Genomic DNA, 24,444 nt, shown 5'->3' with positions numbered 1-24,444 from the left:
TGAATGGATGTCATCTGGTCAAGCCCGACTGACAAAAGGTGGAAATCTGATGAAGCCCGACATAGAATTGATAGCAAAGTGGGTTCGTGATGCATGGGAAGAGATTCCGGAGGACATGGTGCGACACGCCTTCAAGAAATGTGGCATTAGTAATGCTATGGATGGCAGTGAAGACAGCGCTTTGTATGAGAACGACAGCTCTGATGGTTATGACTGCGAACTCAGTGATGATGACAATGTCTATGCTGATAACCTCACACTAGCTAATGCTGAAGCTCTGTTTGGACATACAGATGATGAGGAGGAATCCAGTTTTGAAGGATTTTAACTCTTATGTTTTAGCTTGGTTGCTGAATGAGCTAAGGTTTTTGTACATTTAAAGTTATTGTTGATACCATATTGTTTTTATTGACCCTCTTTTCCACTTACAGAGCTAGTTATTTATTTATAAATAAATAATATTTATTTATTCAAAAACATTATTGGTATCTATTTTTATTTTTGAAATTTACCGGTAGCTGCTGCATTTCCCACCCTAGGCTTATACTCGAGTCAATAACTTTTCCAGCTTTTTTGGGGTAAAATTAGGTGCCTCGGCTTATATTCGGGTCGGCTTATACTCGAGTATATACGGTAAGTTTCTGCTGAAAGCCACTTTCCAATAAGCAGTCACAGTCTTCCGGCAGTCAGTTTTTTTGTGAAATGAGCAGCATGTAAATTTGGTGATTGTAGGTATGTAGGTATGTGTATGTATGTATGTATGTATGTGTGTATGTGTGTGTATTTTCGATAATTCAAAATGGTCATTTTTATTTATTCAAAATATTTCTTATATCACTTCTCAATCAGTGAAATCTTATGGCAGTAATTGTATGTATATGAATCTAAAAAGTTCTTAACTAGGAGATTTATTAACCAAAAAAAGTCACTTAAATAGAACATGTAAGAAGCTGGAAGAACAGGCAGTGATAGGTATGTGTCTATTCAGATTGTCTATGTAGTATTCAAAACTATTACTGTTGCTAAAACCCCATGAAATTATTGAAAATAACTAATTGAAACAGGATGACAGGGAAAGAGAGAGAATTAGGTTATTCAAGCACATGGTTCTCTCATGTTACCGTCTGTGGAACTTATCTGAATGAGTCCTGTCTCCAAATCAATGTAAACGGGGATCTCCAATAGCTAAAGCAGCTCTAGGGAAGTAGAATACTACTTCCTTTTATTTAGTAGTCTATTGTTTTCAGACAGCAAAATTGTGTCTGCACTCTTCCTGTCTACCATTGTGTCACCGATTGCTAGGGAACCAGCTATACTAATTTAAGGGAGATTTTACTAAATGAAGCAAAGTATTCTGTTTCATTTAATAAACTTGCCTTGTGTAGGGTGGGATGTAAAACTCAAAACATTTTGTAGAGGTCGAGCCAAGGATTGCTTGTTATCTTGTTTGGAGTTCCAACTTTTACTTTGTCTTTTGAAGATAAATGTAGTATGTCTTTTAGTTGATATGACTTTGCTGAGGGGTAAAGCAGATTTGTCATTTATGATCTATAAGGAAGTAGTCATCAGATGAACCATGTTGTTGAATGAGCTGCTATAATTGTTCTTAATCTCTCCTTCACTCAACCAATGCCCTCCAAGTTGTGTTAAATTTGAGCTCGCAGCATACCTGTCAGCACTGGCTGGCAGTAAATTGGGGTGGTAGGAATTGCAATCCAACATATCTAGAAGATTCCATGTGTGGAAAGGCTGTTGTGGTCTAACTGAAACGTTATGTTAAGCATTTTACATTGCCCCATTTTTGAAATCTTGCAATTTGCCACAGGAATAGGCAGATAAATAAATCTAAGTTTCTGATCCCATTGTTTCTAGTTATAACTAGCTCTCACATAGGACTTAACAGTTCTAAAATGAAATTCGAGTATATGAGTAGTATGCTTATGAGCCATGGTTTGTCATACATACACTTGGTTAATTACAGTGATGAGAAATGTAAGCTTATTTTTTGCAATACATGCTTTATCAAGACCCATATGTCTCAGTTTTACATTGTAAAATATTTTTTATTTTTAATAACACATGTAAAAAAAATCACTTTTTTCTTAAATTCAAGGAGTAGAAATCTGGAAGAAATTTAAAGTATGTAAGAGGGGAGTGTACCATTCTGTTGGGTAAACTGTAAAATACAAGGACAATCTTAAATAGTAATTTTATGTTGTTCCCTTTATTTTTTTGATGTATGGTCATCTCCCTTTATAAGAGGCAACTATCACTATCTTATAACAAATTGATCCACAAAAAACTGGGATGTCATAGACTCAAAAAATAACAATTTAATGTGGCTATATAAATGAGAGCAGATACAATCTATGTGTGTGATTAGGGAATTAAAAGATGAAGTAAGTTTTGTTACTCCTCTGAATTAGAATTGATCATGGATTCAGGTTTCTTAAAGAGGTCCTGATAAACTAAAAATGTCAGGATGGAAAATGAATACCTAAATAATGAATCAATGGCATGTGGTTTTCTTTTGTCTTTGATTTGCTGGTAAATTTTCCAGGGTTTCTAACTCATCACTAGATACTCACCACTTTATTTAAATGGAACTGGATGAGTCATTTGGCTTGATTTATGTTAGGGAGCATAAGAAGAAAAATCCTATATCAGCATAATATTAGAACTGATCCTCTCGGGTCTTTGACTCCTTTTTAGTTTTTTGAATCAGTGACATAGATCCTTCTTTCATATCAGTGGGTTAATGACAGACAGGAGATGCTTCATTTTTCAAGACAGCATCTCTTCTAAATTCATTTATCTGAATGGTTGTGATTGATTGCAAAAGCCGAGCATTAGAAATTGTGGCTAATATTTTATTTTAATTTAAAATATTTTTATTCTGCCCAGCCTAAACTCATATCATTGACACATACACTAAACTTCCAATGATTGCACTAAAATAGAAAATGAATTCCAATATGTGACATCAAAAAAATAAAGGATAGTAATACATCTGGTCTCTTTTTGCTCTATGAGAAACTTTTGCATTGGTTCTAGAAAAAATGAGACAAAAGGTATTTAGGACATTATATTACTGAACAGTTTGTGGCAATATTAAGTTTGATTCTACTTACTATTATGGTATATAAGGACATGTCAAATACTGCTCTATATAAAATGCTTTTCATTCCATTCTATGGGCCATTTAAAAAAAAAGATCTTTAATACTAGACACTAGATTTCCTAAAAACTGCAAAATTCTTCACTGAACCTCTTATTCAAAATTAGTGAATAAGCCTTGGAATTGTTGTAATGGTTTGCTAGATCTGAACAAAAGATTTACCCAGTTTTGAAATCTATGTTCATCTAGAAACATTGGAATATTTATATTGCACTTTAGCTGCACTCAAAATCAAAGATAATTGTACTTGTACAATGGCAATCCAGTGTGATTGCCATTGGTATCTATAAATATTCCTGTTAGTGATTATTCAATAGAAGGCATAGCAAATACGGTATTACTTTGTATCTACATAAAATACATATTAAATTTGCTCCTTTGTTCATTTAAGGGACAGGGAATTTTCATCATGCCTGTCTTCAGATATTTACATCCTATCCCTCCTCAGTGCCAAACCCAAAAGCAAACATGTAGAGGTTTAGATGCCAGCACTGGAAGAAACAGAAAGGATTTAACTTGTTCCTGAAAAAAATAAATAGGCTCATTGCACTTGGTTTTGCTTGTGCAAGGATGGTCAGTAGAACAGCCTTCAGGAGGCAATAATATCTCTGGACATGGAGAAACCAGCCTTTTGGACATATTAAGGGGAAATATTTAATACTGCATATATTAACTGCAGCTAGAATCGTTTTTTGCTCAAAATTGGAAACACAAGAACACTCCCTCTGAGCAAATGATAATAAGAAAAGTACTTGAATGTGTATAGATGGATAGGTTAACCATGGAGTTAAAGGAGAGAGAAGAATTAGAATTCCATAAAATCTGGAATATATGGTACATTTGGTTGGAAGACAGACGTAAAGCTAATACATAAAGAATATGTAAGATATTAAAAAGAAAGAAATGTATACCTGTAAATATTGATATAATTTAATTGTATATATAATTCATAGCATAGTAATGTACATAGTTAGTAACTATGTTAATGTGAGCAACATTGATATGGAAACGCTGTAATGATTGGAACTATATGTTGCTTTTTAACATTGAAATATATTTAATAAAGTTTTTAAAATTAAAAAAAAAGAAAAAAGAACAGCCTTCAACCAAAGCTCCTCTGTTTTCTTGTGCTCCGCTTGGAGAATCCAAGCTTGGGTTAATACAGCCAATCTACCCAAGACTGCATTGAAACTTTTAGTCATGCCTCTGGTGCAGACCAGTCTCCAGTTTTTTTCAATTCAGTCAGGCCAGTAGACGCACTTCAAGTTTCTCTTCTTGCAGATAGCTTGGACTCTCCTTTTCCTTTTATATATTTTTATTTTATTTCCTTTCCCCCCTTTGTTTCCTCAGTGAGCACCTTTTTCCCCCATTTTTTTGTTTGTGTGTTTCCCTCGCTTTCACCTTCCTCAGCCTCCACGGTATCCTGGGTTCGCCTGGGTGCCACAAGGTTGCAGGCAGCTGCCGGTGGAGGCATGTGGGTGGGAGTCCCGCTGCGATCAGACTCCTAGTTGAGGCTAGTTTGCTGCTGCTGTCGTCCGCGCTCGCCCAGGGGAGCTGGCGGCTGGCACGGAGCCTTGGGATCATCAATTGTAAATTCCAGTGGCCATTTTGAGAAGGGCAGAGTCATGGCCACCATTTTGTTTGCCCGTGATTTTCCTGTCCAGCAATCCGGCGGGTCTGCTCCTCTTGTTCTTCTTCCTATCCCAGGAGAGCGGCAGCGGAGTTTCTCTTGGCCCCCTTGAGTTGTCATCCTGGTGTCTGACCTGCGTGGGTGCTGGGAGCCATTGTGGCTTGCCCCAGGGAGTCTCTGTTGTGCTACATCTATGCAAGCCTCCCTGCTGCCCTCAGTGCCTCTTCTTCAGAGTGCTACAGCCTACATCTACACACCCCTGGAGGTGGTGAGTGGTGGATTCCCTGCCTCTGGTAACCTCTTCCCATCAGAGCAGCAATGGTAGACAGGGTCCCTGAGGATCCACAACCAGACCCTGCCACCAGCAGGGACTTCTCCAGACAGGCTGGCAAAGCAGCCAGGGAGGCCATCGGGGGGAAAATCCTATTCCAGGCAGGGTAAGCAGCAGGGCTCAGGCCTAGACAGGGACACCATTCGCCGTCAGAAGGCCTTAGAAAAACAGTTTGATAAGGCTCAAGAGCAGGCCCAGGCCTTCAGGCAAGCGTCCCCTAGGGAGCCATCACCGAAGCCCAACACAGCCAAGGGCATTCTACCTCAGATAGTGAGAATGAGGGGCAGGAGTTTTCCCTTACTGCTTCCCTGGCCATGGCAGGGTCTCCAAGGCCCTCATTGACCAACCACGCTGACCCCTTTGCTTGTCCATCGGAGCCAGAGGAGGAGTTAGTCCCTGTGGGTCTGCTAGTGCCCCAGCAGCCAGCCACCCTACCCTCCACTAGGACCCGCCCTGCTGAGGATCGGGGCCCCGACCTACCAGTGGAAATGCAGGAGGTCATCGCTAGGACTATCTCCCAAGAGATAGAAGCAGGCATGCTGCAGCAGGCCAAACACCCATGCAGGTCCTGTCCTACCCCGGCCCAGAATTCATCCCAGGAGGCTCCTCAGGCCATTCTCCCTTCTTCTCCCAATTCCTCACTGGCCAGTGAGAATTCGGCTTGGGAGGAGGTTATCCCTGACAAGCTCACCTTTACTGGATTATTTAAGCATGCCCATCTCAAGACTATATTGAGTAAGGCTAAAGCCTCGACCCACTTGGGATATTCCCCTCCAGCTCAAACAGCTCCTAATCCCGTGGACCTCAGTGAGGATCTCTTTGAGGAACCAGTTCAGGCACAGGAGATTGTGCCTATTCCAAAATTGTTCCTCAGTGTGGTACAGAAGCAACAGGTGCAACCAGACACCCTCGCCACCCCCAGTGGTAGTGACAGGAAGTTATACACGGTAGATGCGGGTCTGGAGGATTTGCTGAAACTGCCTCCCATGGAAGCGCTGGGGGAAGTGCTCACTTCCTCCTCAGTGCTTCCCCCAGACCTCCTGGAGGGGCTCAAAGCAGATGACAAGAGAGGAGAGAAGGCCTGCCACAAGATTCATCAGGCGTCCGCTTCTGTATCCTTCCTCTCCAGGGCCTCCCTCCTCTGGTTGAGGCAGCTACTCGCCAAACTCCCAGCCGGGGATTCCAAATTGAGGCCGGATGTCAATAAGATTATTGCGGCAACAGAGTACACAGCAGACGCAACCCGGAACGCCTCCAAGTTTGCATCTAGGGCCCTGGCTTCCAACGTCACCACCCATCGCCTTTTACGTCTTAGGCACTGGAACGTAGACATGAGGTCCAAATGGAAGCTTGTTTCTGCCCCATTTAAAGAGGGCAAGCTTTTGGGGGAGGCCCTAGATCCTGTCCTCATTGAAAATAAGGACAAGAAGAAGGTCATGCCTTCGGACAATAAAAAATATGACCATAAGGGTTCCAATTTCTATGGGAGGCAGTCCTTTAAGGCCATACAACCTTCCTCTAGTTCCAATTCCTTTCAATGCCCCTACCCCCAGGGCACTGACAGGTCCCAGGATCATCAGCCCTTTTGTGACCGGGGATGCCAGCAGAACTTCTCCAAACGCCCCTTTCGTGGGGGATCTGGCTCCAGACCCTTCAGGTGATACAAGTGACCATCAGCGGATGGCTCCCATCGGGAGGCATCTTCAACTGTTCCACGCCCAATGGAAGCAAATCACATCAGATCAGTGGGTCCTGCAAATGATCCGCATAGGTCTCACCTTAGAGTTCCTATCTCCTCCTCCTCGCCACTTCATTCAGTGCCCAACCCCCTCTTGTCCAGTCAAGAAGGCTCTCATGGAACAGGAGATTCTTCATTTCAGGGACATCAGGGACATAGAACCGGTTCCACCAGGTCAGGAAAGGAGAGGGTTCTATTCCATACTTTTCCTTATCCCAAAGAATTCCGGGAGGTGGAGGGGGGATACTAGATTTTAAAAAGCGGAACCACCACATAGCTTACAGGATGTTCAAGATGCAGTCCCTCCAATCGATCTTGGGCTGCATCAGGTTGGGAGATCTACTAACATCCATAGATCTCATAGAGGCATATCTCCACGTCCCCATTCACAAAGCTCACCGCAGATTCCTGAGGTTCTTTTATTTAGGCCATCACTACCAGTACAGGGCTTTGCCGTTCGGCTTGTCATTGCCCCCCCCCCCCCGACTTTCACCAAAATACTTGCATGGTGGCAGCCTTCCTCAGATCTCGTCCAGTGCAGCTACAATGTTACCTGGACAACATCTTTATCCAGTCGTCGTCCCACCAACAAGCGACGCAAGACCTTCAGTACACAATGAGAATCCTTCAGGATCATGGGTTCTCGGTCAACAGAGAAAAAAGTCATGTAGAGCCAACCACCAGGTTGCAGCATCTCGCCGCCATCATCGACACCGTGAGCTGTCAGGTCTTCCTGTCACTGGAGCAGATAGCAAGCATCAGGGACCGGGTTCTGCAGGTGCAACAGTCTTCTCAAGCCATGGTTGTGCAGTTGTCCCAGCTCTTAGGCAAAATGATATCTTGCCTGTCTATCGTGCCTTGGGCGCGGCTCCATTCTCGACGGCTCCAGTGACATCTCTTGCCTTACAAAAGGGCCAACGAGAGCAACTCTCCGGCATTGATTCCGGTCTCACCGCGGGAACGCCGATCCTTCAGGTGGTGGCTGTCCCCCGCTCTGGCAAAGGGCACCTTCTTCAAGGAGTCAGACTGTCTCACCATCACGACAGACGTCAGCCTCTTCGGCTGGGGAGCTCATCTCCACAACCAAATAGCGCAAGGCAGATGGTCGACAGCTAAAGCATCGCACAGCATCAATTGGCTGGAGTTGAGAGCGATGAGACTTGCCCTTCTTTACTTTCACAGCAGCATCCAGGAACATCATGTGATTATTCTTACAGACAATGTGGCGACCAAGGCACACATAAACTGCCAGGGGGCACACGCTCCAGTTCCTTGATGGTGGAGGCTGAATGTCTGAGAAGGTGGGCAGAAAGGCACCTGTGCTCGATCTAAGTGGAGCACATCTCCAGGGTAAACAACATCCAAGCGGATTGGCTGAGCAGGGCCACAGTCAACCACTCGGAGTGGCACCTGCATCCAGACCTGTTTCACCAACTGTCTCAGGTTCAGCCAGCCGCTAGTCGACCTATTTGCTACCCCGGAGAACACATACCTTCCCAGGTTCTTTGCCAGGTTTCAAACCCCGCAAGCCAAAGGGGTCCGCGCTCTTCACTGTCTGTGGCCATCGGGGCTACCGTATGCATTTCTACTGTTGCCTCTTCTCCCCAGGGTGATTCGGAAGATCCTGTCGGAGGAAGCGGAGGTCCTACTAGTGGCTCCTTTCTGGCCCAGAAGAACCTGGTTTGTCGATTTGATGAGTCTCTCCATCAGCCCTCCTTGGCGGATTCTCCAACACAAGGTCTCTCTCAGTCAGGGGGCGCTTCAACATCCAGAGCCCCAGTGGTTACAACTAGACGTTGGGCATTTGAAAGGGACCTCCTGAGTAGGGGCAGACTTTCCACCAAGGTGATTCACACCATTAAGGTGTCCAGACAACCTTCCATGACCAGGATATACGATGCCACCTGGAGGTCTTTCGACAACTGGCACACAGCACACGCCATGGAGGTGACATCCGCTACGGTTCCACAAATATGCTGTCACCTGAGATTTTCTTCCCCAAAAGTCAGAAATGTGAATACTTTGTATTATATCAAAATATTTTGCTGTCTCCTTTATCTCCAGTTCCTGGAGATTTTGTTATCAATTACTAACATAGCTTGAGTAGGAAACACAACTATTTTGCATAACCTTTTGAAGAAACAGATTATTTTAAAGTTAAATATTTAAATAGCTTTTCCAAATGTGTTGTTCATTAGTGGTGTTAGAATACAAGTTACATCATCTCCACTTAGCCTGGACAGCTGTTCAGAAAGGCTGACTATGGAGATTTATTTTAGGAGATTTATCCTATATTTCTTATCCCTAGAAAAGAATGAATCTTCTAGTATTCTGTTACATCTTAAATGGATTGTCTATATTATTTATAAATTATATAGATATTTATAATTATCTTTGATTTTGATTATCTGCAGTTTAAATAAATTGAAATAGTTAGAATTAAATAACATACCAACTATTTTAATTACACGATAGCCCTGGTTTGTATTATTTTGAAATGCAAATGTTTCCATTTAAGTTTTATCACCAGCATTTGAGAATGGGCAGCGTACAAATAAGATAACTAAATAATGTATTACTGCTTAAAACTCCCTAGTAGTACAAAGATGATGATTTCCTACGCAGAACTCAGCTTGAATGGTGTCAGTTGTCAGGCCTGCATTTATATTCCTTTTAGAATTTTGCCCTGCCACACGTTCTCTAATTATATTATGCTGTTTCTTTAAGTATAGTCAATGCGAGGGGGGATTAGAAGGAGTAGGATTTTGGAATGTATTGTTTTTCATTCTTTGCTAGAAGCCAAGGTCATCCTTTGTCTCTACACTTTCACATCTGACCGGAAGAAGCTGAGCATGGACGCCAGCGTGGAAGAAGGAGATTGCACCATGTGATGGATTGTGGGTTTGGGGATAAGATCATGAACTTTTAACTGGGTGGGATTCTGATGTAACTTCCAGAGTTGGAATCCCCACCGCACTATGCCAACATGCCTGCTTTATTAAATTGGAACTTTAAGCATAGTTTTGCCTTCGACTCTGATTTAATTCTACATGGTATTTGGAATGCTGACATCAGTTAAATTTCATTAGTTGGAGGAGGTAGCCAGAAAAGAAAGAATGAAATGAAATACATAGATATTTATTTATTTTGAATAATTAATTTTTAATCAATTTAGTATAGTCAAAAGAGTCCATGATAAGTCTATACTATGGAAGCTTAGGGGATCTAGCTCTTCTTGAAGAGGTGGCATCTCCAGGGCACCAAGTTCTCAATTCTCAGGAGGCAGAATGGGTTGCAAATTCTGTAGATAAATCAATATTTATGTATTTATAAAAATTATATGACCACCCAAAGCCGTCTTAACAGCATTATGGGCCCTAGGCAAAGCAGTGCATTGTGGTTTGCACAACAACTACTCACAGGAATAAAAATGTAAATGGTTGATAAAATTAAATGTATATTTGCATGTTAGCATTAATAAAAAATGCAGTAAAATGTAGTAAATATGTTGCTGTATTTTATATGATACAAGGTACATTGAAGGGTTAACATACACAGATTAATATGGGGTCCACGAGCAAGTGCCCATCAGGCCCATGCGTTAAGACAGCCCTGTGACCACCCAGCTCACTCATGGTCACTCTGGGTAGCTTACAGAAATAAAAACCCAAATACAAAACACAGTAACTACCCCACTCTCTCCCTTGCTCCCAATAACAGTCAAACTCTTTCACAAGATTTTCCCAGCCAGATGTCACATATATAGCAGACCACAATGAATGAATATGATACTTACACTACACATCCACATGCTTGTTGCAGACAAATATAAAATGTGAAGGTCATTTCTCAATAGATGTCCAGAGCTATGTTACTTATGAGTCACATCCTTGTACAGATTCAGTATGTCAAAATGTATTATTTTAAGCAGTAATAGATTATTAAGTTATCTTACTTGTATGCTATCCATTCCCAAATGCTGGTGATGAAACTTGAATGGAAAAATTTGCATTTCAAAATAATACAAGCCAGAGCTATCGTGTAATTAATTATTACATGACAAATTTTGGGATGTGGCATTGATTTTTTTCATGTATGGCATCAGCATATTTATTTGAGCTATGTATCTGTCTGTGTTTCTAAACTTTTTCTAGCTTAATATTTATTGCCAGCTAGATGAGATACCATTCTATCTAGTGAGTAATGACAATAGGTTGATGAGAATACTTCCCCAGTGTAATGTAAGGATTTAATGCTGGGCTTGAACTAGGATAACTTGAATCTGCTGTGACAAGAATCTGCCTGGGTTGGCCTTGGGCATGTCAGTGTCTTTCAGCCTCGTCATCTTCCTAACAATGAAAAAATAAAACAACTTCATTTCCATGGAAGTAGGGCAGAGAAGTAACCTGCAGTTACCTGGGTGATAAGTGGTCAAAGGTAGACAGTTCATACAACAGTTGAAATTACCTTAGTCATATAAAAATAAGTTTCATATCTGGGTAATATTATCTGAAATCAAACTGCATTCTATTTGTATGTAGAAGCTGCTTATTGAAGCAAAAGGAAGAAATTCTACAGGACTGGTTTATCTGGCTCTTCATTATCACAGAAAACTCATTTGTTTGAAATTACAGTAATGTTCTTTGTAACATTCAACAAGGAAGCTTAGTTATCTGAAGACCTGTTTGCCTAAAGTGTTTTCATAAGTCCAATGTCTTCTGTGGGGAATCTTTTTCTTTCTTTGCCTCTTTTCCTTCTACCCACCCAAATGACCCAGGGAAACAGCTTTTTAAGTAGAAATGGCCTTATCTGCTTAGTGCATAATAAGTGGGCAAAGTAGTATCAATAATTTTTAGGTGATGTAAAATGCTATCAGTTATTTATGTTTATATTAAACTTTCCTAAAACGTGCTATAGTTTAGACAACTGAAGTAAAAACTCTCTTGTTTAAAACAATAGTTTATAGCATTTCAGAAATAATTTCCTCAGAATTGGAAGAACTTTGAAGGTGAAAAATAAGATCATAATAATAGCAAGAATAGAATAAATACAAAGGAAATTATCTAAGGATGGTTTTGCATAGTTAGGTATTTATTATGTTTAATTTCTTGTTATCATAGCTGTATTATTTTTAGTCTCTAATATGTATAGAACAGCTAGACTGCACTTCAACCTGAAAAAATGATTTTGGGTGGAAATTCTGTTTTTAATCTCTTAAAGTTTAAGAAACAAAGATACAGTTTGGTAAGATGGCTCATAGCAAAGATTTGAACAACTAAGGTTGTAAAAGTCCATCTAAGAACAAGAAGCATCCCAATATAATATTTCCCGATTAGCAAAATATTCATGTAGTTGGTATGTGTGTGAGAGAGCGAGAGGGAGGGTGGGTTTTCTCTCACTTCTGGCAGATACCTGTTGCTTACAAAATAAAAAAATAAATGATTTGAATAAAGTCTTATGTAACATAATGGATTTACCTTTTTTGAGGCACATGTCTTTAGTCTTTAATAACTTCTGAAAGGCGTTCAAGAATTTGAAAAAAAATCGGGAGTTCAAGAGAAGCCGCATTCATCCACTGTTTGTGTGGCCCCAACCTTGCTCCTTTTTCAAAAAGCCTAGATTTTTTATCAAGCTGGGGTGGTGGTGGTAAGGTGATTTGCAGCCCAACGTTTTGATCTATGTTTTTGATGATATGTTGTTTTCTCAAGGTGGTCCTTAGCAGTCCTACTGTTCTTAATTGTTTTCACTTCATTATTTCTCTCTTTTTTGTTCTTTTGAAAATTCTAATTATTTACATTTTGTGAGTCACCTAGAGTTGCAACTGCAATTGAGATGGCCTATAAGTTGATTAATTAAACAAATAAGAGTCACATTTGTAATATGTACCGTTCTAGTTCATAGTATATTACCATAGAAGTAGGGATGGTGAGTGGAAGAACAAATTGTTTACCTTTTTTTTTTTTTCTAATTTACTGAACACTCTTCAGATTACTGAAATACAAATCTAGGCTTGCCACTGTCATTCTGTTACTTTTTACAGAAAGAACAGTGGAACGCAATGAGCATTTCCAACATTCATTGTAATTATTATATACCTTTTCAGTTTTTTCCTCTCTCCCTTACAGCATCTTAACAGCCTTTCTTCTGCTTGTTCCTTCTCTTGCAGAAGATGCTGGTGAAGCAACAGGACCGTCTGGAAGAGCGTGAACAAGACATTGAGGAGCAGCTGTACAAGTTGGAATCTGACAAGCGCCTGGTTGAAGTAATTCTAATTTACTTAAAGCTACAACCAAAAAGAATTCTATTCACCTTACGAAAAAATGTTCTTGATAGGGGAATTTCCAGTGAAGGTTTAATCTTTGGAATCCCTACAAAATAAATGGCATAGTCATATATTATTGTTCCTCCATGCATGGAACAATTAGAGAATCCCCACCAAAGTATCATTCACTACAGCTCTCTAATGTTAATTATATCATTTCAATATGTCTTATGATATACATGAACATTGGGAACCACTAATCTACAGGTATTTTTCATACCTTAGACCAGGGGTGTCAAACTCACAGCCTGCGGGCCGGATGGTTAATGCGCTGGCCATGCCCACCCCGGTTTAACAAAGGGGGAAAATGTTGCAATACGTCACGTGACAACAACGTGTCGTCGCAAGTTTGACACCCCTGCCGTAGACACTTTTTCTTAAGCCCCTGTCTTCCAGTGCAGCTTCCTCTCCCAGGGCATGAATAATCTACTGAATATGAGATATAAAATTATTTTACTTCAGCCTCATACTTCAGCTGATCGTTAGATGGGGAAATTGTCTTTCTAGCATATTTGCCTGGCGTAGTAGAGGAGGTGGGGCTAAGGGGATGCATTGATGTACCACAATGTGTCTGTGAAAAACCTCTATTCACTGCTGGAATGCAGTCTTTGCCATTTTGATCTAGGATTAATTTGGCCTGATCTTGATCAAGGAGAAAAGCAAAAAATATTTTCTTGTAGATGATGCTTCACAGCTGCTATGTGTGATTTGCTAAGATGCACTCACCACTCTGTTGAATTCACATCTTGAAGTAACTTTATTCTTTGAATGTTTATATAGGACAATAGAGCAAAGCAAATGAACCTGGGTAAAAAATGAGAGTGAAAATTGCCTAGAATAAATTTTCTGAATCCAGCATTACCACCACTATCTGTTATGAGTGATGTAGTAAGTAAATAAGAGAGGACATTGACTCTGGGCATTCTTCTTTCTCTGTACCATAGGAGAAGGTAAGCCAGCTGAAGGATGAGGTGCGCCTACAGTATGAGAAGATGCATCAGATACTTGATGAGGACCTGCGCAAAACAATGGAGATCCTTGACAAGGCCCAAGCCAAATTCTGCAATGAGAATGCTGCCCAGGTGCTGCATTTGAGCGAACGCATGCAGGAGGCCAAGAAACTGCTAAGCTCTGTTCAGGTCATGTATGACAAGACAGAAGACATCAACTTCATGAAGGTGAAAAGTGGAATGTGTTTGGAGGAGAGGTCTGGGCTGAGCATTTACAATAAAAGAAGGGTTCAGAGCTTTTAAACAGCCGCTTCAAACCAGTACTGGGTGCATTAAGCTCACAAGTTGTAATTTCATTTCTAATCTTTATCTCCCATCCTAGCAATAGGAATTTCTTCTTTCTCCCCTTTCTTCATTATAGCCTTTTCAGCTTGCATATGCCATCTCCCATCTCTTTGCCTTTGTTTTTCTCAAGTTACCTTGATGAATCCTCCCATATTTACCTGGCAAAATGATATTATTTTAGATTTGATTAACTTTCTGTGGTCAGTTTTCCTTATTTGTTTGATTGTTTATGGCTTCTCTCTCTTTAATAATTCTTAAGCTTCTGCAGCAACACACAAAAATATTGTGCAGAGAGTGAAAGAATATATGTTTCTATAGAAAAGAGTATTCGATTATTATTCTATTTCCCTGTTTGATATAGAAATGCTGTCTGTTTCTGCATGTTTAAATGCTACTTTGTCCACAAAGGATGAGAATGTCTGAAAAAGGTTTATAGAAGTAATAAGAGAAGTAGAACAAAGTTTGATAGAAAAATTCTAGGCTATAATAGGAGATGTTTTTACTCTTAGCTCTCATGGATGGATTTAAACATATTCCAAACTAATGCTAAGACCCATACAATTTCTGCATATGGATTAGCAGTGTCAAAATTAATAGTGGGAATTAAAGTTATTAAGTAAGAGTTGAAAATTAGCCCATGCAGAACATTATTTTATCTTTCATTTTACCATATAGTATACCATGGAGACATCCAAATATATGGTTAATCTTACCACTTGGCAGGGAGATAGAATTGATCAAAAGGACTTAATGGTGATAAATGTTAAACTTGGATAATTTGGTAGCATAATATTTTTTAAAGTTCGTTCTTCCTTATCTATGCACAAAATATATGTTCTAGTTTTAAGTAGAGCTGAAGACTTAAATTGGACAAGTGCTAAATTATTTTATATATGATATTCTCAGCCCAAATTATGTTGGATATATAGCAGCAAAGATATAACGATTTTTGATGATTTTTAATGGGTCATCTTCTCTTGACCTAATCTACTTCATAGTATTATTTGGTAAAACGTTCTCCTAAGTTACAGTATCCCAAGCTGCCTAAAAGAACTAGTGACCAAGGATACATGAATATCAGCAATATTACCCGTGCCCTTGAATGCATACAGCACAACAATATTGTTGAACCTTTGGTTGCTCTGAGCCCATTTATGGCCCCGCAGTTTCTCCTTCCTAAATGGATGATTGAAATTTTACTCGGTTACAAGAGCAATGGGTACATTGTGGAAGCCCATTAAGGGCCAGATTAAGGATAGATATTCCTGGAGAAAATCTGTGCGGTCACCAAGAGTTAACTTGATGGCACAAAATGAATATTTCTCCTCGTCTAAACCCTAAAATTCACACAAAATTCAATCCTGCCTATTCTAAGGATATTACAGTGTCAGCTATCACACTTCATGCAGCTCTTAGACAGGAGAAAAAGTTCCAGTTCAGCCCCTGGACAGAGATGGATTTAGATAGATATTTCAAATAACATTCGTTTAAACAGGTTTGGGGATTCTGTTGACTGTTTTTGAAAATAGTTGCATATCTGGTGTCCAACACATGTGTTGGACTAGAAGTCCTAGCTGCGGCAAATTCTGGGAGTTTTAGCACCATGTCTCAAAGGATGTCAAGTTGAGGAAAGTTGCCTTAAGGATTAAGGCAAAGATAACAATATTATTACCCACCATAAAAGAAATTGTAGTTGAAATAAAATAAAACTATTATATTTTGGTCAAGTGGCCCAAGGACAGAATCCAATCAACATCTTTTAGGCTTATGTATTTGGATTTGAGATTCAAATCCAAATTGGGTTGGAGATGCCTAGTCAACTCTCCTATTGGTTTTCTAAATGTAGCCTTCTTAGGTCATACTGCAGATGAATGAGTAAAAAGATTACTTCAGACCTTACTTCAAATAAGGTTCTACTCAGCATTCTTATCTAAAAATCTTTTCATGTACACCAAATGGCCTAATACCCAGTTTAGGAAATTTCTTTGCCTCATGAATATTAATGGCTCTATTAAAAAGAAGCTTCCTTGTAAATCTCAATAATTGATTGGCAAGGTATTTACATTCTACTAGAATATCTCATTAAGTGGGTTTATACAAAATATTACGCATAATTGTGCTTCAGCAAGAGTCCCAAACCAGACTACTAGAAGAATGGCAGAGTGAGTTAAAAAATAATAATGTGAGGTTCAGTAGATGCATGTTGGAATGTTGGAATGTTGAATGAAGTCAAGGACAGCAATAGTGGTAATCTTGTGCTCTAAAATCCTGGGGCTATCTTGCCATATACTAAGGTTAAAATGATAAAAATTAGACTTGTTATAGAGCAATAGATAAGATTGGGTTTTCACCTAACTCAAAATATTTGCTTAGTAACTTCTGCTATTTGTTTCAGAGATAAGATTATTTGTAAGATTAATTAAATGTGTAAGATTAAGAAAGATCTCTTATTTTCATTATTGCAGTCCAGGAGATCATAGCAAATCTACCTAAAACCAAGAAACTTTGTGCAAACTACTAGTATTTTTTGCAATTAACATAAGATATTGTATACCACTGATTGAACTTGAATAGCTGATTCCATACTGATCCCATATATTTCAGTTACAACAGAGAAATGAAGGGTTATGGTAGAAGCATAATGTAATACTGTAAACCGGGCCGGGGGTGGGGGAGTAGTAATATAGTACTTCAAAATGCTTTACATATATTCTCATGAACTTTACAACAACTCTGAAAAGAAATCCAGATTATTTTTTATGAGAAGAAACATTTGCCATCTACCTTGACAGTATTCATAATGGTGGCCACTAGATTCCAGAGTTTCAGCCAGAAGCCATTCTTGTTAACTGAAAAACTTTGGAAAATGCTGAGAATGAATCTGATAATATGCAAAACACATGACTCTATGAGCTGTGAGTATCAGGTAGTTCGGTTATAGAGTACCTATAAGTTGTTGGAGATGAATTTAATAAATTTATATAATCAGTGAGAACACCCGAGATATCTGCAGAATTGGGAAAACTGTAGTTTATGTGCCATCAGAGATTTATATGATTGACAACTACTAATTGTACTTCTTTATTCTGTTCTAGAATACAAAGTCGGTGAAGATCTTGATGGATAGGTAAGAAATCTATTGGCGGCAATTTTGGGATTCATAATAGAGGGTGGGTTTGAAATGCAGGAAATCCAGATAACCATCTGAGTGGCTGTAAAGATAACATTAACAAAGCTGATTTCTTTCCTCAGCTGCCATTATTATAACCATGGGTTATTGTTGCACTGTAATGGAACTCTCTGCTGTGTAGTTTACTCAGAGAGAGATTTCAAGAATATGACAACTATATTTCTCAAACATGAGAAAAACAAGTTTGGCTTCTGCATTGATGGAACTATGGTTTGGGGGGATTTCTGCTTTAGTTTCTGCTACACACTTGTGTTACTTGTATCCACTCAAATCAGAGAAGAAAAAGATACTTTGAATTATGCAAAATTCTGTATCTGCAAAACCAGAGAATCTCCATAACTGTTCTCTGTTAGTAGTGACAGAAACATGTAAGAAAAAATATTAGTTTAAATGAGGTTTGGTGGTTGAGAACACTGTTTTCTTAAAAAGACATGGGGAATCTTAAATTTACAGAATTTTTTTGCAAGAAGAAAGGAGGATATGTGGAGGAAAGAAAGTTCTTAGGGAGAACAAGTTTTCCAGAATCCACTGGGAGAGAAATTTTTGAACAATTGAGGCTTCCCTGAAATTAGCAGAAGGATGGAGCCGCAAGAAAGAATCAGATAGCCTAATAAGAGGCACTGTGGATATTTTTACAGCTGGCTTTCATTTTAAAAAATACGTTGTAATAGATTGTAATGCTCATTTTAAGGACTCAGAACTGCACGGGAGGCACTCTGCCCCCTCCTAAGATTGGCCACCTCAATTCCAAGCTCTTCCTGAATGAGATTGCCAAGAAGGAAAAACAGTTGCGGAAGCTCTTGGAAGGTGAGTGATACTACCTATTTCATCATTTGTATACTCACTACTGAATTTCCATTTGCATGAATCGGGAACAGAGTATCTTTTTAAAACAATTCTTTTTGAAAATTGGAAACCACAGGAAACAGGGTAATGGGAATGTGACATATATATGAGCAGGACCTTTTTTGGTTTGAGAGTGTTATTGAATTGAGTTTTGAATTGAAATAATCCCAGGAGAAGAATCTGGGTTCTATAGAATAGGGATTTTAAATCAAAAGCTACAGGCAACCAGGTATCACATAAATAAACATAGAATAGCCCAAAGCACACATTCTGCTAGAGACGTTCCCTGAATATGGACTCAAGGACGAGACCAAAAGCTCGGAAGACTAGACCTCTGGTCCCAGTGACCAACCCAGACTGGATCCCAATCTTAAATCTGTACATGGTTTTCCAACTATTTATTTTTAGGGGAGAATAACATTTTATTTTTGTGTTATTTCTTTTAATTTGTCTTACATTCTTTACAGTGTGCTGCTTTTTTAATTGGCAATTTAATTTTAATTCAAAGGGGTTAGGGAGTTGTTGCATCGATGTGGCACAAAATGATATTCTTCCCACAATATTTTCACTGTATATTGTTAGTTCCAGATGTACTAAGATTGATATATTTTAGAAAAAAAAGGCATTCTGCATATTTTTTTTACAGAGTGGTCTTAATAGTTCTGGAAAACTAGCTCTGATGTCTTGGCTATTTTCTACCTAACCTCTAGAATAGAAATAAAAAATCTGTTTCTTCCAAATGTTGTTAGACTCCCAGCTTTCACAATTTACCATTTTGATTGAAACTGGTAATCCAAAAGCATTGGAAGGCCATAAGATTTCTACTCTGTGCTACAGAGCATGGCCTTAATCTAGGAAAGACGTTAAAGAGATGTTAAATATTTTTTATTTAAGATATTCTTCCAATTACTGCTATACGACTGATTCCCCTGAGTAAATCTGTAGCAACCAATATGTTTTTATTATTATTTATCAGATACCAGGGGTGAAGAGTGGTAGATTATTATCCCAAACATTTGGAGCCTGCTATTTTCACCAGCTGTAATATGGCTGTGTTCAGTTGCACTTGGAATAGCTGTTAATGGGTTAAAATTTATGAGGCAAGGATGAAAAGAGGTTATAAATATATGGCCCCTTGGCTCTGGAATGTTGAGGACATTTCTGAATGGCATTTCTATATTCTTCAAAATGATAAATCATCAGGTTTTAAGATTTCAACATTGACACATTATGAATTTCAGTATTCTCATTAGATTTCAACTAATTATATTGATCAAAGATTTCTGCGTTACTGAATGAGAGCATGCTATGGCGATGGGAAAGGTTACCAATTCCTAATTTATAATATTTGTGAATAATTATAATTTTAATGTTTATACTCTCTGCTTATATGGGAATATTTGTATATCAGAAGAATACTTCTATGATATTTTATTAAATGGGCAAATGTTCCAAGTGTAATATGAAATGATGTACAGTCTCTTCAAATATATATTAATAGAAATAATTCATTAGAAAATGACAGTGTAAGATATTACCTCCAAAAATCTTTCTGAACCACTCAGCATATTAATATTAAATAATAATACATCTTGCCACAATTGCAGACTTCCTGATTATTTATGCACATTATTATTACATGCAGATGTAATAATAATATGGCCCTTTATTTCAACAAAGCAAAGAGTTGAGAACCGCATATGTGAATCTGATTGAAGTCAGTTGAAGGGGTGACATGGAAGTACAATTTGCAGCTTCTTTTATTCTATCTTTAATATATGGTCTTACTATTACTTCTACTATGTGTTTTATATTTTGTATTCTGTTGTAACCTAATAATGTTACTATCCCAAAGGTACTTTTTCAAGAGGCAACTGGATTCTTTTTTTTTTTCTTTGAAGAGGTTTTGCTTCTCACCCAAAAGCTTCTTCAGCTCTTCCATTCTCCACCATCCAGTCAGAGCAGAAGAAGCTTTCTGGATGAGAAGTGAAATGTCTTCAAAGAAAAACTAAAAATCCCAATTGCCTCTTTAAAAAGCACCTTTGGGACAACCATGACCTGGATGACGGAGTATCTTCATAAAAATGTTACTATGCATTATGTGTCTGAGAGTTATTTTATGTTAGCTTAATGTTGTTCTGAAATTATAACCATGTTGAAAAGAAATAGCTTCTTTACTTACCAACTTTGCCCAATCCATTACTTATATAATAATAGAATTTCTACAAAGTTTAGGTAAGACCATATTTCCATTGAGGCCAAAGTTGGGGAGTTTTATGTACCCAAAGCTACCTTTTACCATTACTTGTAAATGATTCATGCTCAAATGATCATAGGCTACCAAGTCAACAGTTGGGCTAAGTGCAATGTAAGCTACTCATAAAGGACAATTTCCAGGCACTTGGGGCATTTTGAGGTTTTTCATAAAATGTTCGTTTCCATTTCTGCTTCCATTTTTATATACGCTGGATAATATTTGAAGAGTGCATCATGCATGAAAATGGCCAGCAACCTAATCTTCAAAAGATGAAAACGTACCAAGTGCCTTTTCACTGAGTTTCCTGGTCTTCAGTGAAGTGTTTCTTCCTGGAATAATATAAATAGTGTTTGCTTGTTAATGTATATATGTCCCAGATTACATATTTCTGGTAAAAGTGCACAGTATTTGTATTATAAATATATAGGGTTAGTATTTCCTATTTGACGTAATAGGACTTTTTTTAATTTAGTCTCCAAATGGTACATGTTAGTTGAAATTGTTACCTTAAGTTAGTAAATAAGAAGCTGCCTCGGATCAGATTATTTATTTTCACCACATAATCAGTAATCACTTAATCTGATTGAGAAAAGGTAAATAGAAAATAAGCTAGAAGTGAAATAATGAGCAACAAGGAGGTTAATTAGTTGTAGAAAATACAAGAGTCAAATTTGGCTGATTTGTGAATGATTATTGGGTCAATGATAGGAAATTCCTCAAGGCTCCAAAATTGTCTATTGCAAGGATGAGACTGGATGATTGGACAAGCATTTCACATTTGACTGTTGTTGGGGAAATTATTATGAGAATGCACCCTAGCTCTTTCAGGATTGTAAACCCCCACTCTATTTTATCTTTATATAGGTGAAGAAATTAATATATTGGAAAGCTTAAACCTTTGAGCCCATTGTTCTGGGTTCCAGAAATTCAGGTTCTGCATCAAAATTATATTTGACATTGTTATTGTTCTATTATTGGAAAACCCTGCCATCTTTCTCACAGATTATAGATAACATTTAATGAAAAATATTTTCTCTTTATATTTGTTCATTATAAGAACAGAAATCCATCAGACATCTCCATCTAAATGGAGGAGACCCCTAGAGATTACTTTTATGGAAAGCATACAAGGGATAGCTGGAATAATCGGGGGTTCTTTTCCTAGTTTCTATCAGTTTTGAGATCATGTCTGTCTTTGGCATTATCTGCGAGAGTTGATTATATTACTGGCAAACATATGGATCTGTGCTGTTGCATTAATCACTCAGCTGAAAAAGCAGAGTGACATTTAATGGAGATGTCACCTATTTTCTCTGTTTCATTTCAGGTCCCTTCAGTACCCCTGTGCCATTCCTGCAGAGCATCCCTATGTACCCCTGCAGCGTCAGTAACTCAGGAGCCGAAAAACGCAAGCACTCCACAGCTTTCCCAGAAGGCAGCTTCTTGGAGCCATCCTCGGGACCCGTTGCCAACCAATACGTCAGCCAGGGGGCTTCGGCTGGTGAAGGCCAGTCTGCACAACCCATGGTGCCTTGTAGCTCTACACAGCACATAGTAGGACTCCCCAGTGGCCCCCAACCAGTTCACTCCAGCTCCATGTTCAACCCTTCTCACTATCCCAACAGCACATCATCTCAGCAGTCTGTGTTGTCCCAGTATAGTGGGCGCAAAATTCTTGTCTGCTCAGTGGACAACTGTTACTGTTCCTCAGTATCCAATCACAGTGGGCATCAGCCCTATCCACGATCTGGCCACTTTCCATGGACAGTGTCATCACAGGAATATTCCCACCCACTCCCACCTGCTCCATCTGTACCTCAGTCGCTTCCAGGATTGGCAGTGAGAGAATGGATTGATGCATCTCAGCAACATGGACGCCAGGATTTCTATAGAGTTTATGGTCAGCCTTCCACCAAACACTATGTCACCAGTTAACCATCTGGTTTTGGTAGAATCCTGTTGATTTTTGAATTTTTTAATCTAGTTTTTATTGTTGTTTTCAATCAAATCCATTTCCATTTATCCCTACCACATGCCAGATTCAGAGTAGGGCATTGTTGTCATCTGTTATTTCTAATTTAATTCTTTAAAATTCCTTTCTTTCTATCAGGTTGGGAATGGGAAACCATGGGAAAAAATTAACAAGAATTTAAATCAAGTATTTGCTTTGGATCATGTGACATTGCTACTTTCCTGTGGGGAAAACATAAAGGGACAGATGATCCTTTTTATTTCAAAGTCTGGGCTCTTTGGTTTCCCTATTAATTATTTCTTCCTTCCCATTTTTAAGACAAATTTCTATCATTGATTCATTAAGAAATGATACTTGTAGAGGTTTTTTTTTAAGGCTGATTTTTTTTGTGTGTTAAAGGGCCACGTATCGTACATATTGGCATTTTTTCTTCTTTCAGAGATTTGTAAATACACAATGGCAGGAAATGAAATGCACAAAAAAGGGAAAAGAAACTAAAAAAATTAAAAATCTGTTTTAGTTTCCAGGAGGGAAGTGTGTGCCTAAGTACACACATGGCTTCCTGTGTTTTGTTGATGCAACTTCCTCTAACAAGCACTTTGTATTAAAAAATGGACTTCCTGTTATAAGATGCAGGTATTTATTCTGTAACCAATTTTAGAACACACACACAAAATATTCAAATAAATGTGATCACTTAGTGCAATGCCTTGTTCTGGTTTGCCTATGTGGGCATTACTTTACCCAACTGTGTCTGGGAAAAAGGATATGTTGCTCAAAAAGGAATCCGATAGCCTTTAAAAAAATAGATCACACTCTTCTTTGTCTATCCATGCCCTTGCGTCTAACTCTAAATCAGGCGTGTCAAACTCTTATTTCATTGAGGGCCACATCAGGGTTGTTTTTGACCTTGGGGGGCCAGGAGGGCATGGCCAGGATGGGCGTGGCTAGCTCAACGGGTGGGGCTGGAGGGATCCTTCTGCAGCCCTCTGCCAGTGAAAATGGAGTTTTGTTTTTTCCTGCCAGAGGGCTGCAGGAGGCTGTCGTGGCTGAAAACAAAGCTCCATTTTCACGGGCCGGTCCTTCTCTATTTCCAGAGTGCTCCCACAAGCCAGGTCTAAACACTGCACGGACCAGATTTGGATCTTGAGTTTGACACCCCTGCTCTAAATAGATAATGGGGTAAATATTGAAAAAATGGGTTGAAATATCTGGCAATTCCTTACTCTATGAAATAGCAATGTCATTTCTGTTTGGATGTAATGAAAACACATGGACCAAACATGAATCAGAAAAGGTAGTTCAGAATAAAAGATACATATAATGTGTATGGGTGCTATAATTAAGAATGATATGGACATTGCATAATGGTCAGATTTTGTTTCTTATTTGCTAAAACTTGGTTAAAATGTAAAAATGTGAGATTTACAAATTAAGAAAGATACGGTCATAATAACTTGGTAAGCAAAGCAGATTATTAATATAGTACCACATTTTGCTTTCTGGGGTATCTCCTTTATTTAAAACAAAAATATCACATTCTAAGCTTTATCAGTTATAACAGAGGTTCTGCTTTTAAACTAATCATGATTGTCCATATGTTTCTGTTATAACACATTTATGCAACAAACCTATTCACACTTCCGCAACATTTGATTACTTAACTCAATGGAATACGCTTCTAC

General features: G+C 38.7%; 1 protein-coding gene across 2 annotated transcripts in view; it reads left to right on the top strand.

The window, feature by feature from the left end:
- Window positions 1-23,465, top strand: part of TRIM8 (tripartite motif containing 8) — an 82,246-nt gene extending 58,781 nt beyond the window's left edge. For both annotated transcript variants that reach the window (XM_032225526.1, XM_032225525.1), the window contains exons 3-7: window positions 13,044-13,139; window positions 14,144-14,377; window positions 17,590-17,621; window positions 18,376-18,491; window positions 22,115-23,465. In XM_032225526.1, the coding sequence (XP_032081417.1) occupies window positions 13,044-13,139; window positions 14,144-14,377; window positions 17,590-17,621; window positions 18,376-18,491; window positions 22,115-22,722 (1,086 nt within the window). In that variant the 3' untranslated portion in view covers window positions 22,723-23,465. The remainder of the gene's footprint in view (window positions 1-13,043; window positions 13,140-14,143; window positions 14,378-17,589; window positions 17,622-18,375; window positions 18,492-22,114) is intronic.
- Window positions 23,466-24,444: the final 979 nt, after the last annotated feature.

This window comes from Thamnophis elegans, chromosome 10 (genome assembly GCF_009769535.1).
Source record: "Thamnophis elegans isolate rThaEle1 chromosome 10, rThaEle1.pri, whole genome shotgun sequence".
Taxonomy (NCBI): domain Eukaryota; kingdom Metazoa; phylum Chordata; class Lepidosauria; order Squamata; family Colubridae; genus Thamnophis; species Thamnophis elegans.
The sequence above is the reverse complement of the archived record's forward strand: the minus strand, read 5'-3'. Positions and strand labels throughout refer to the sequence as shown.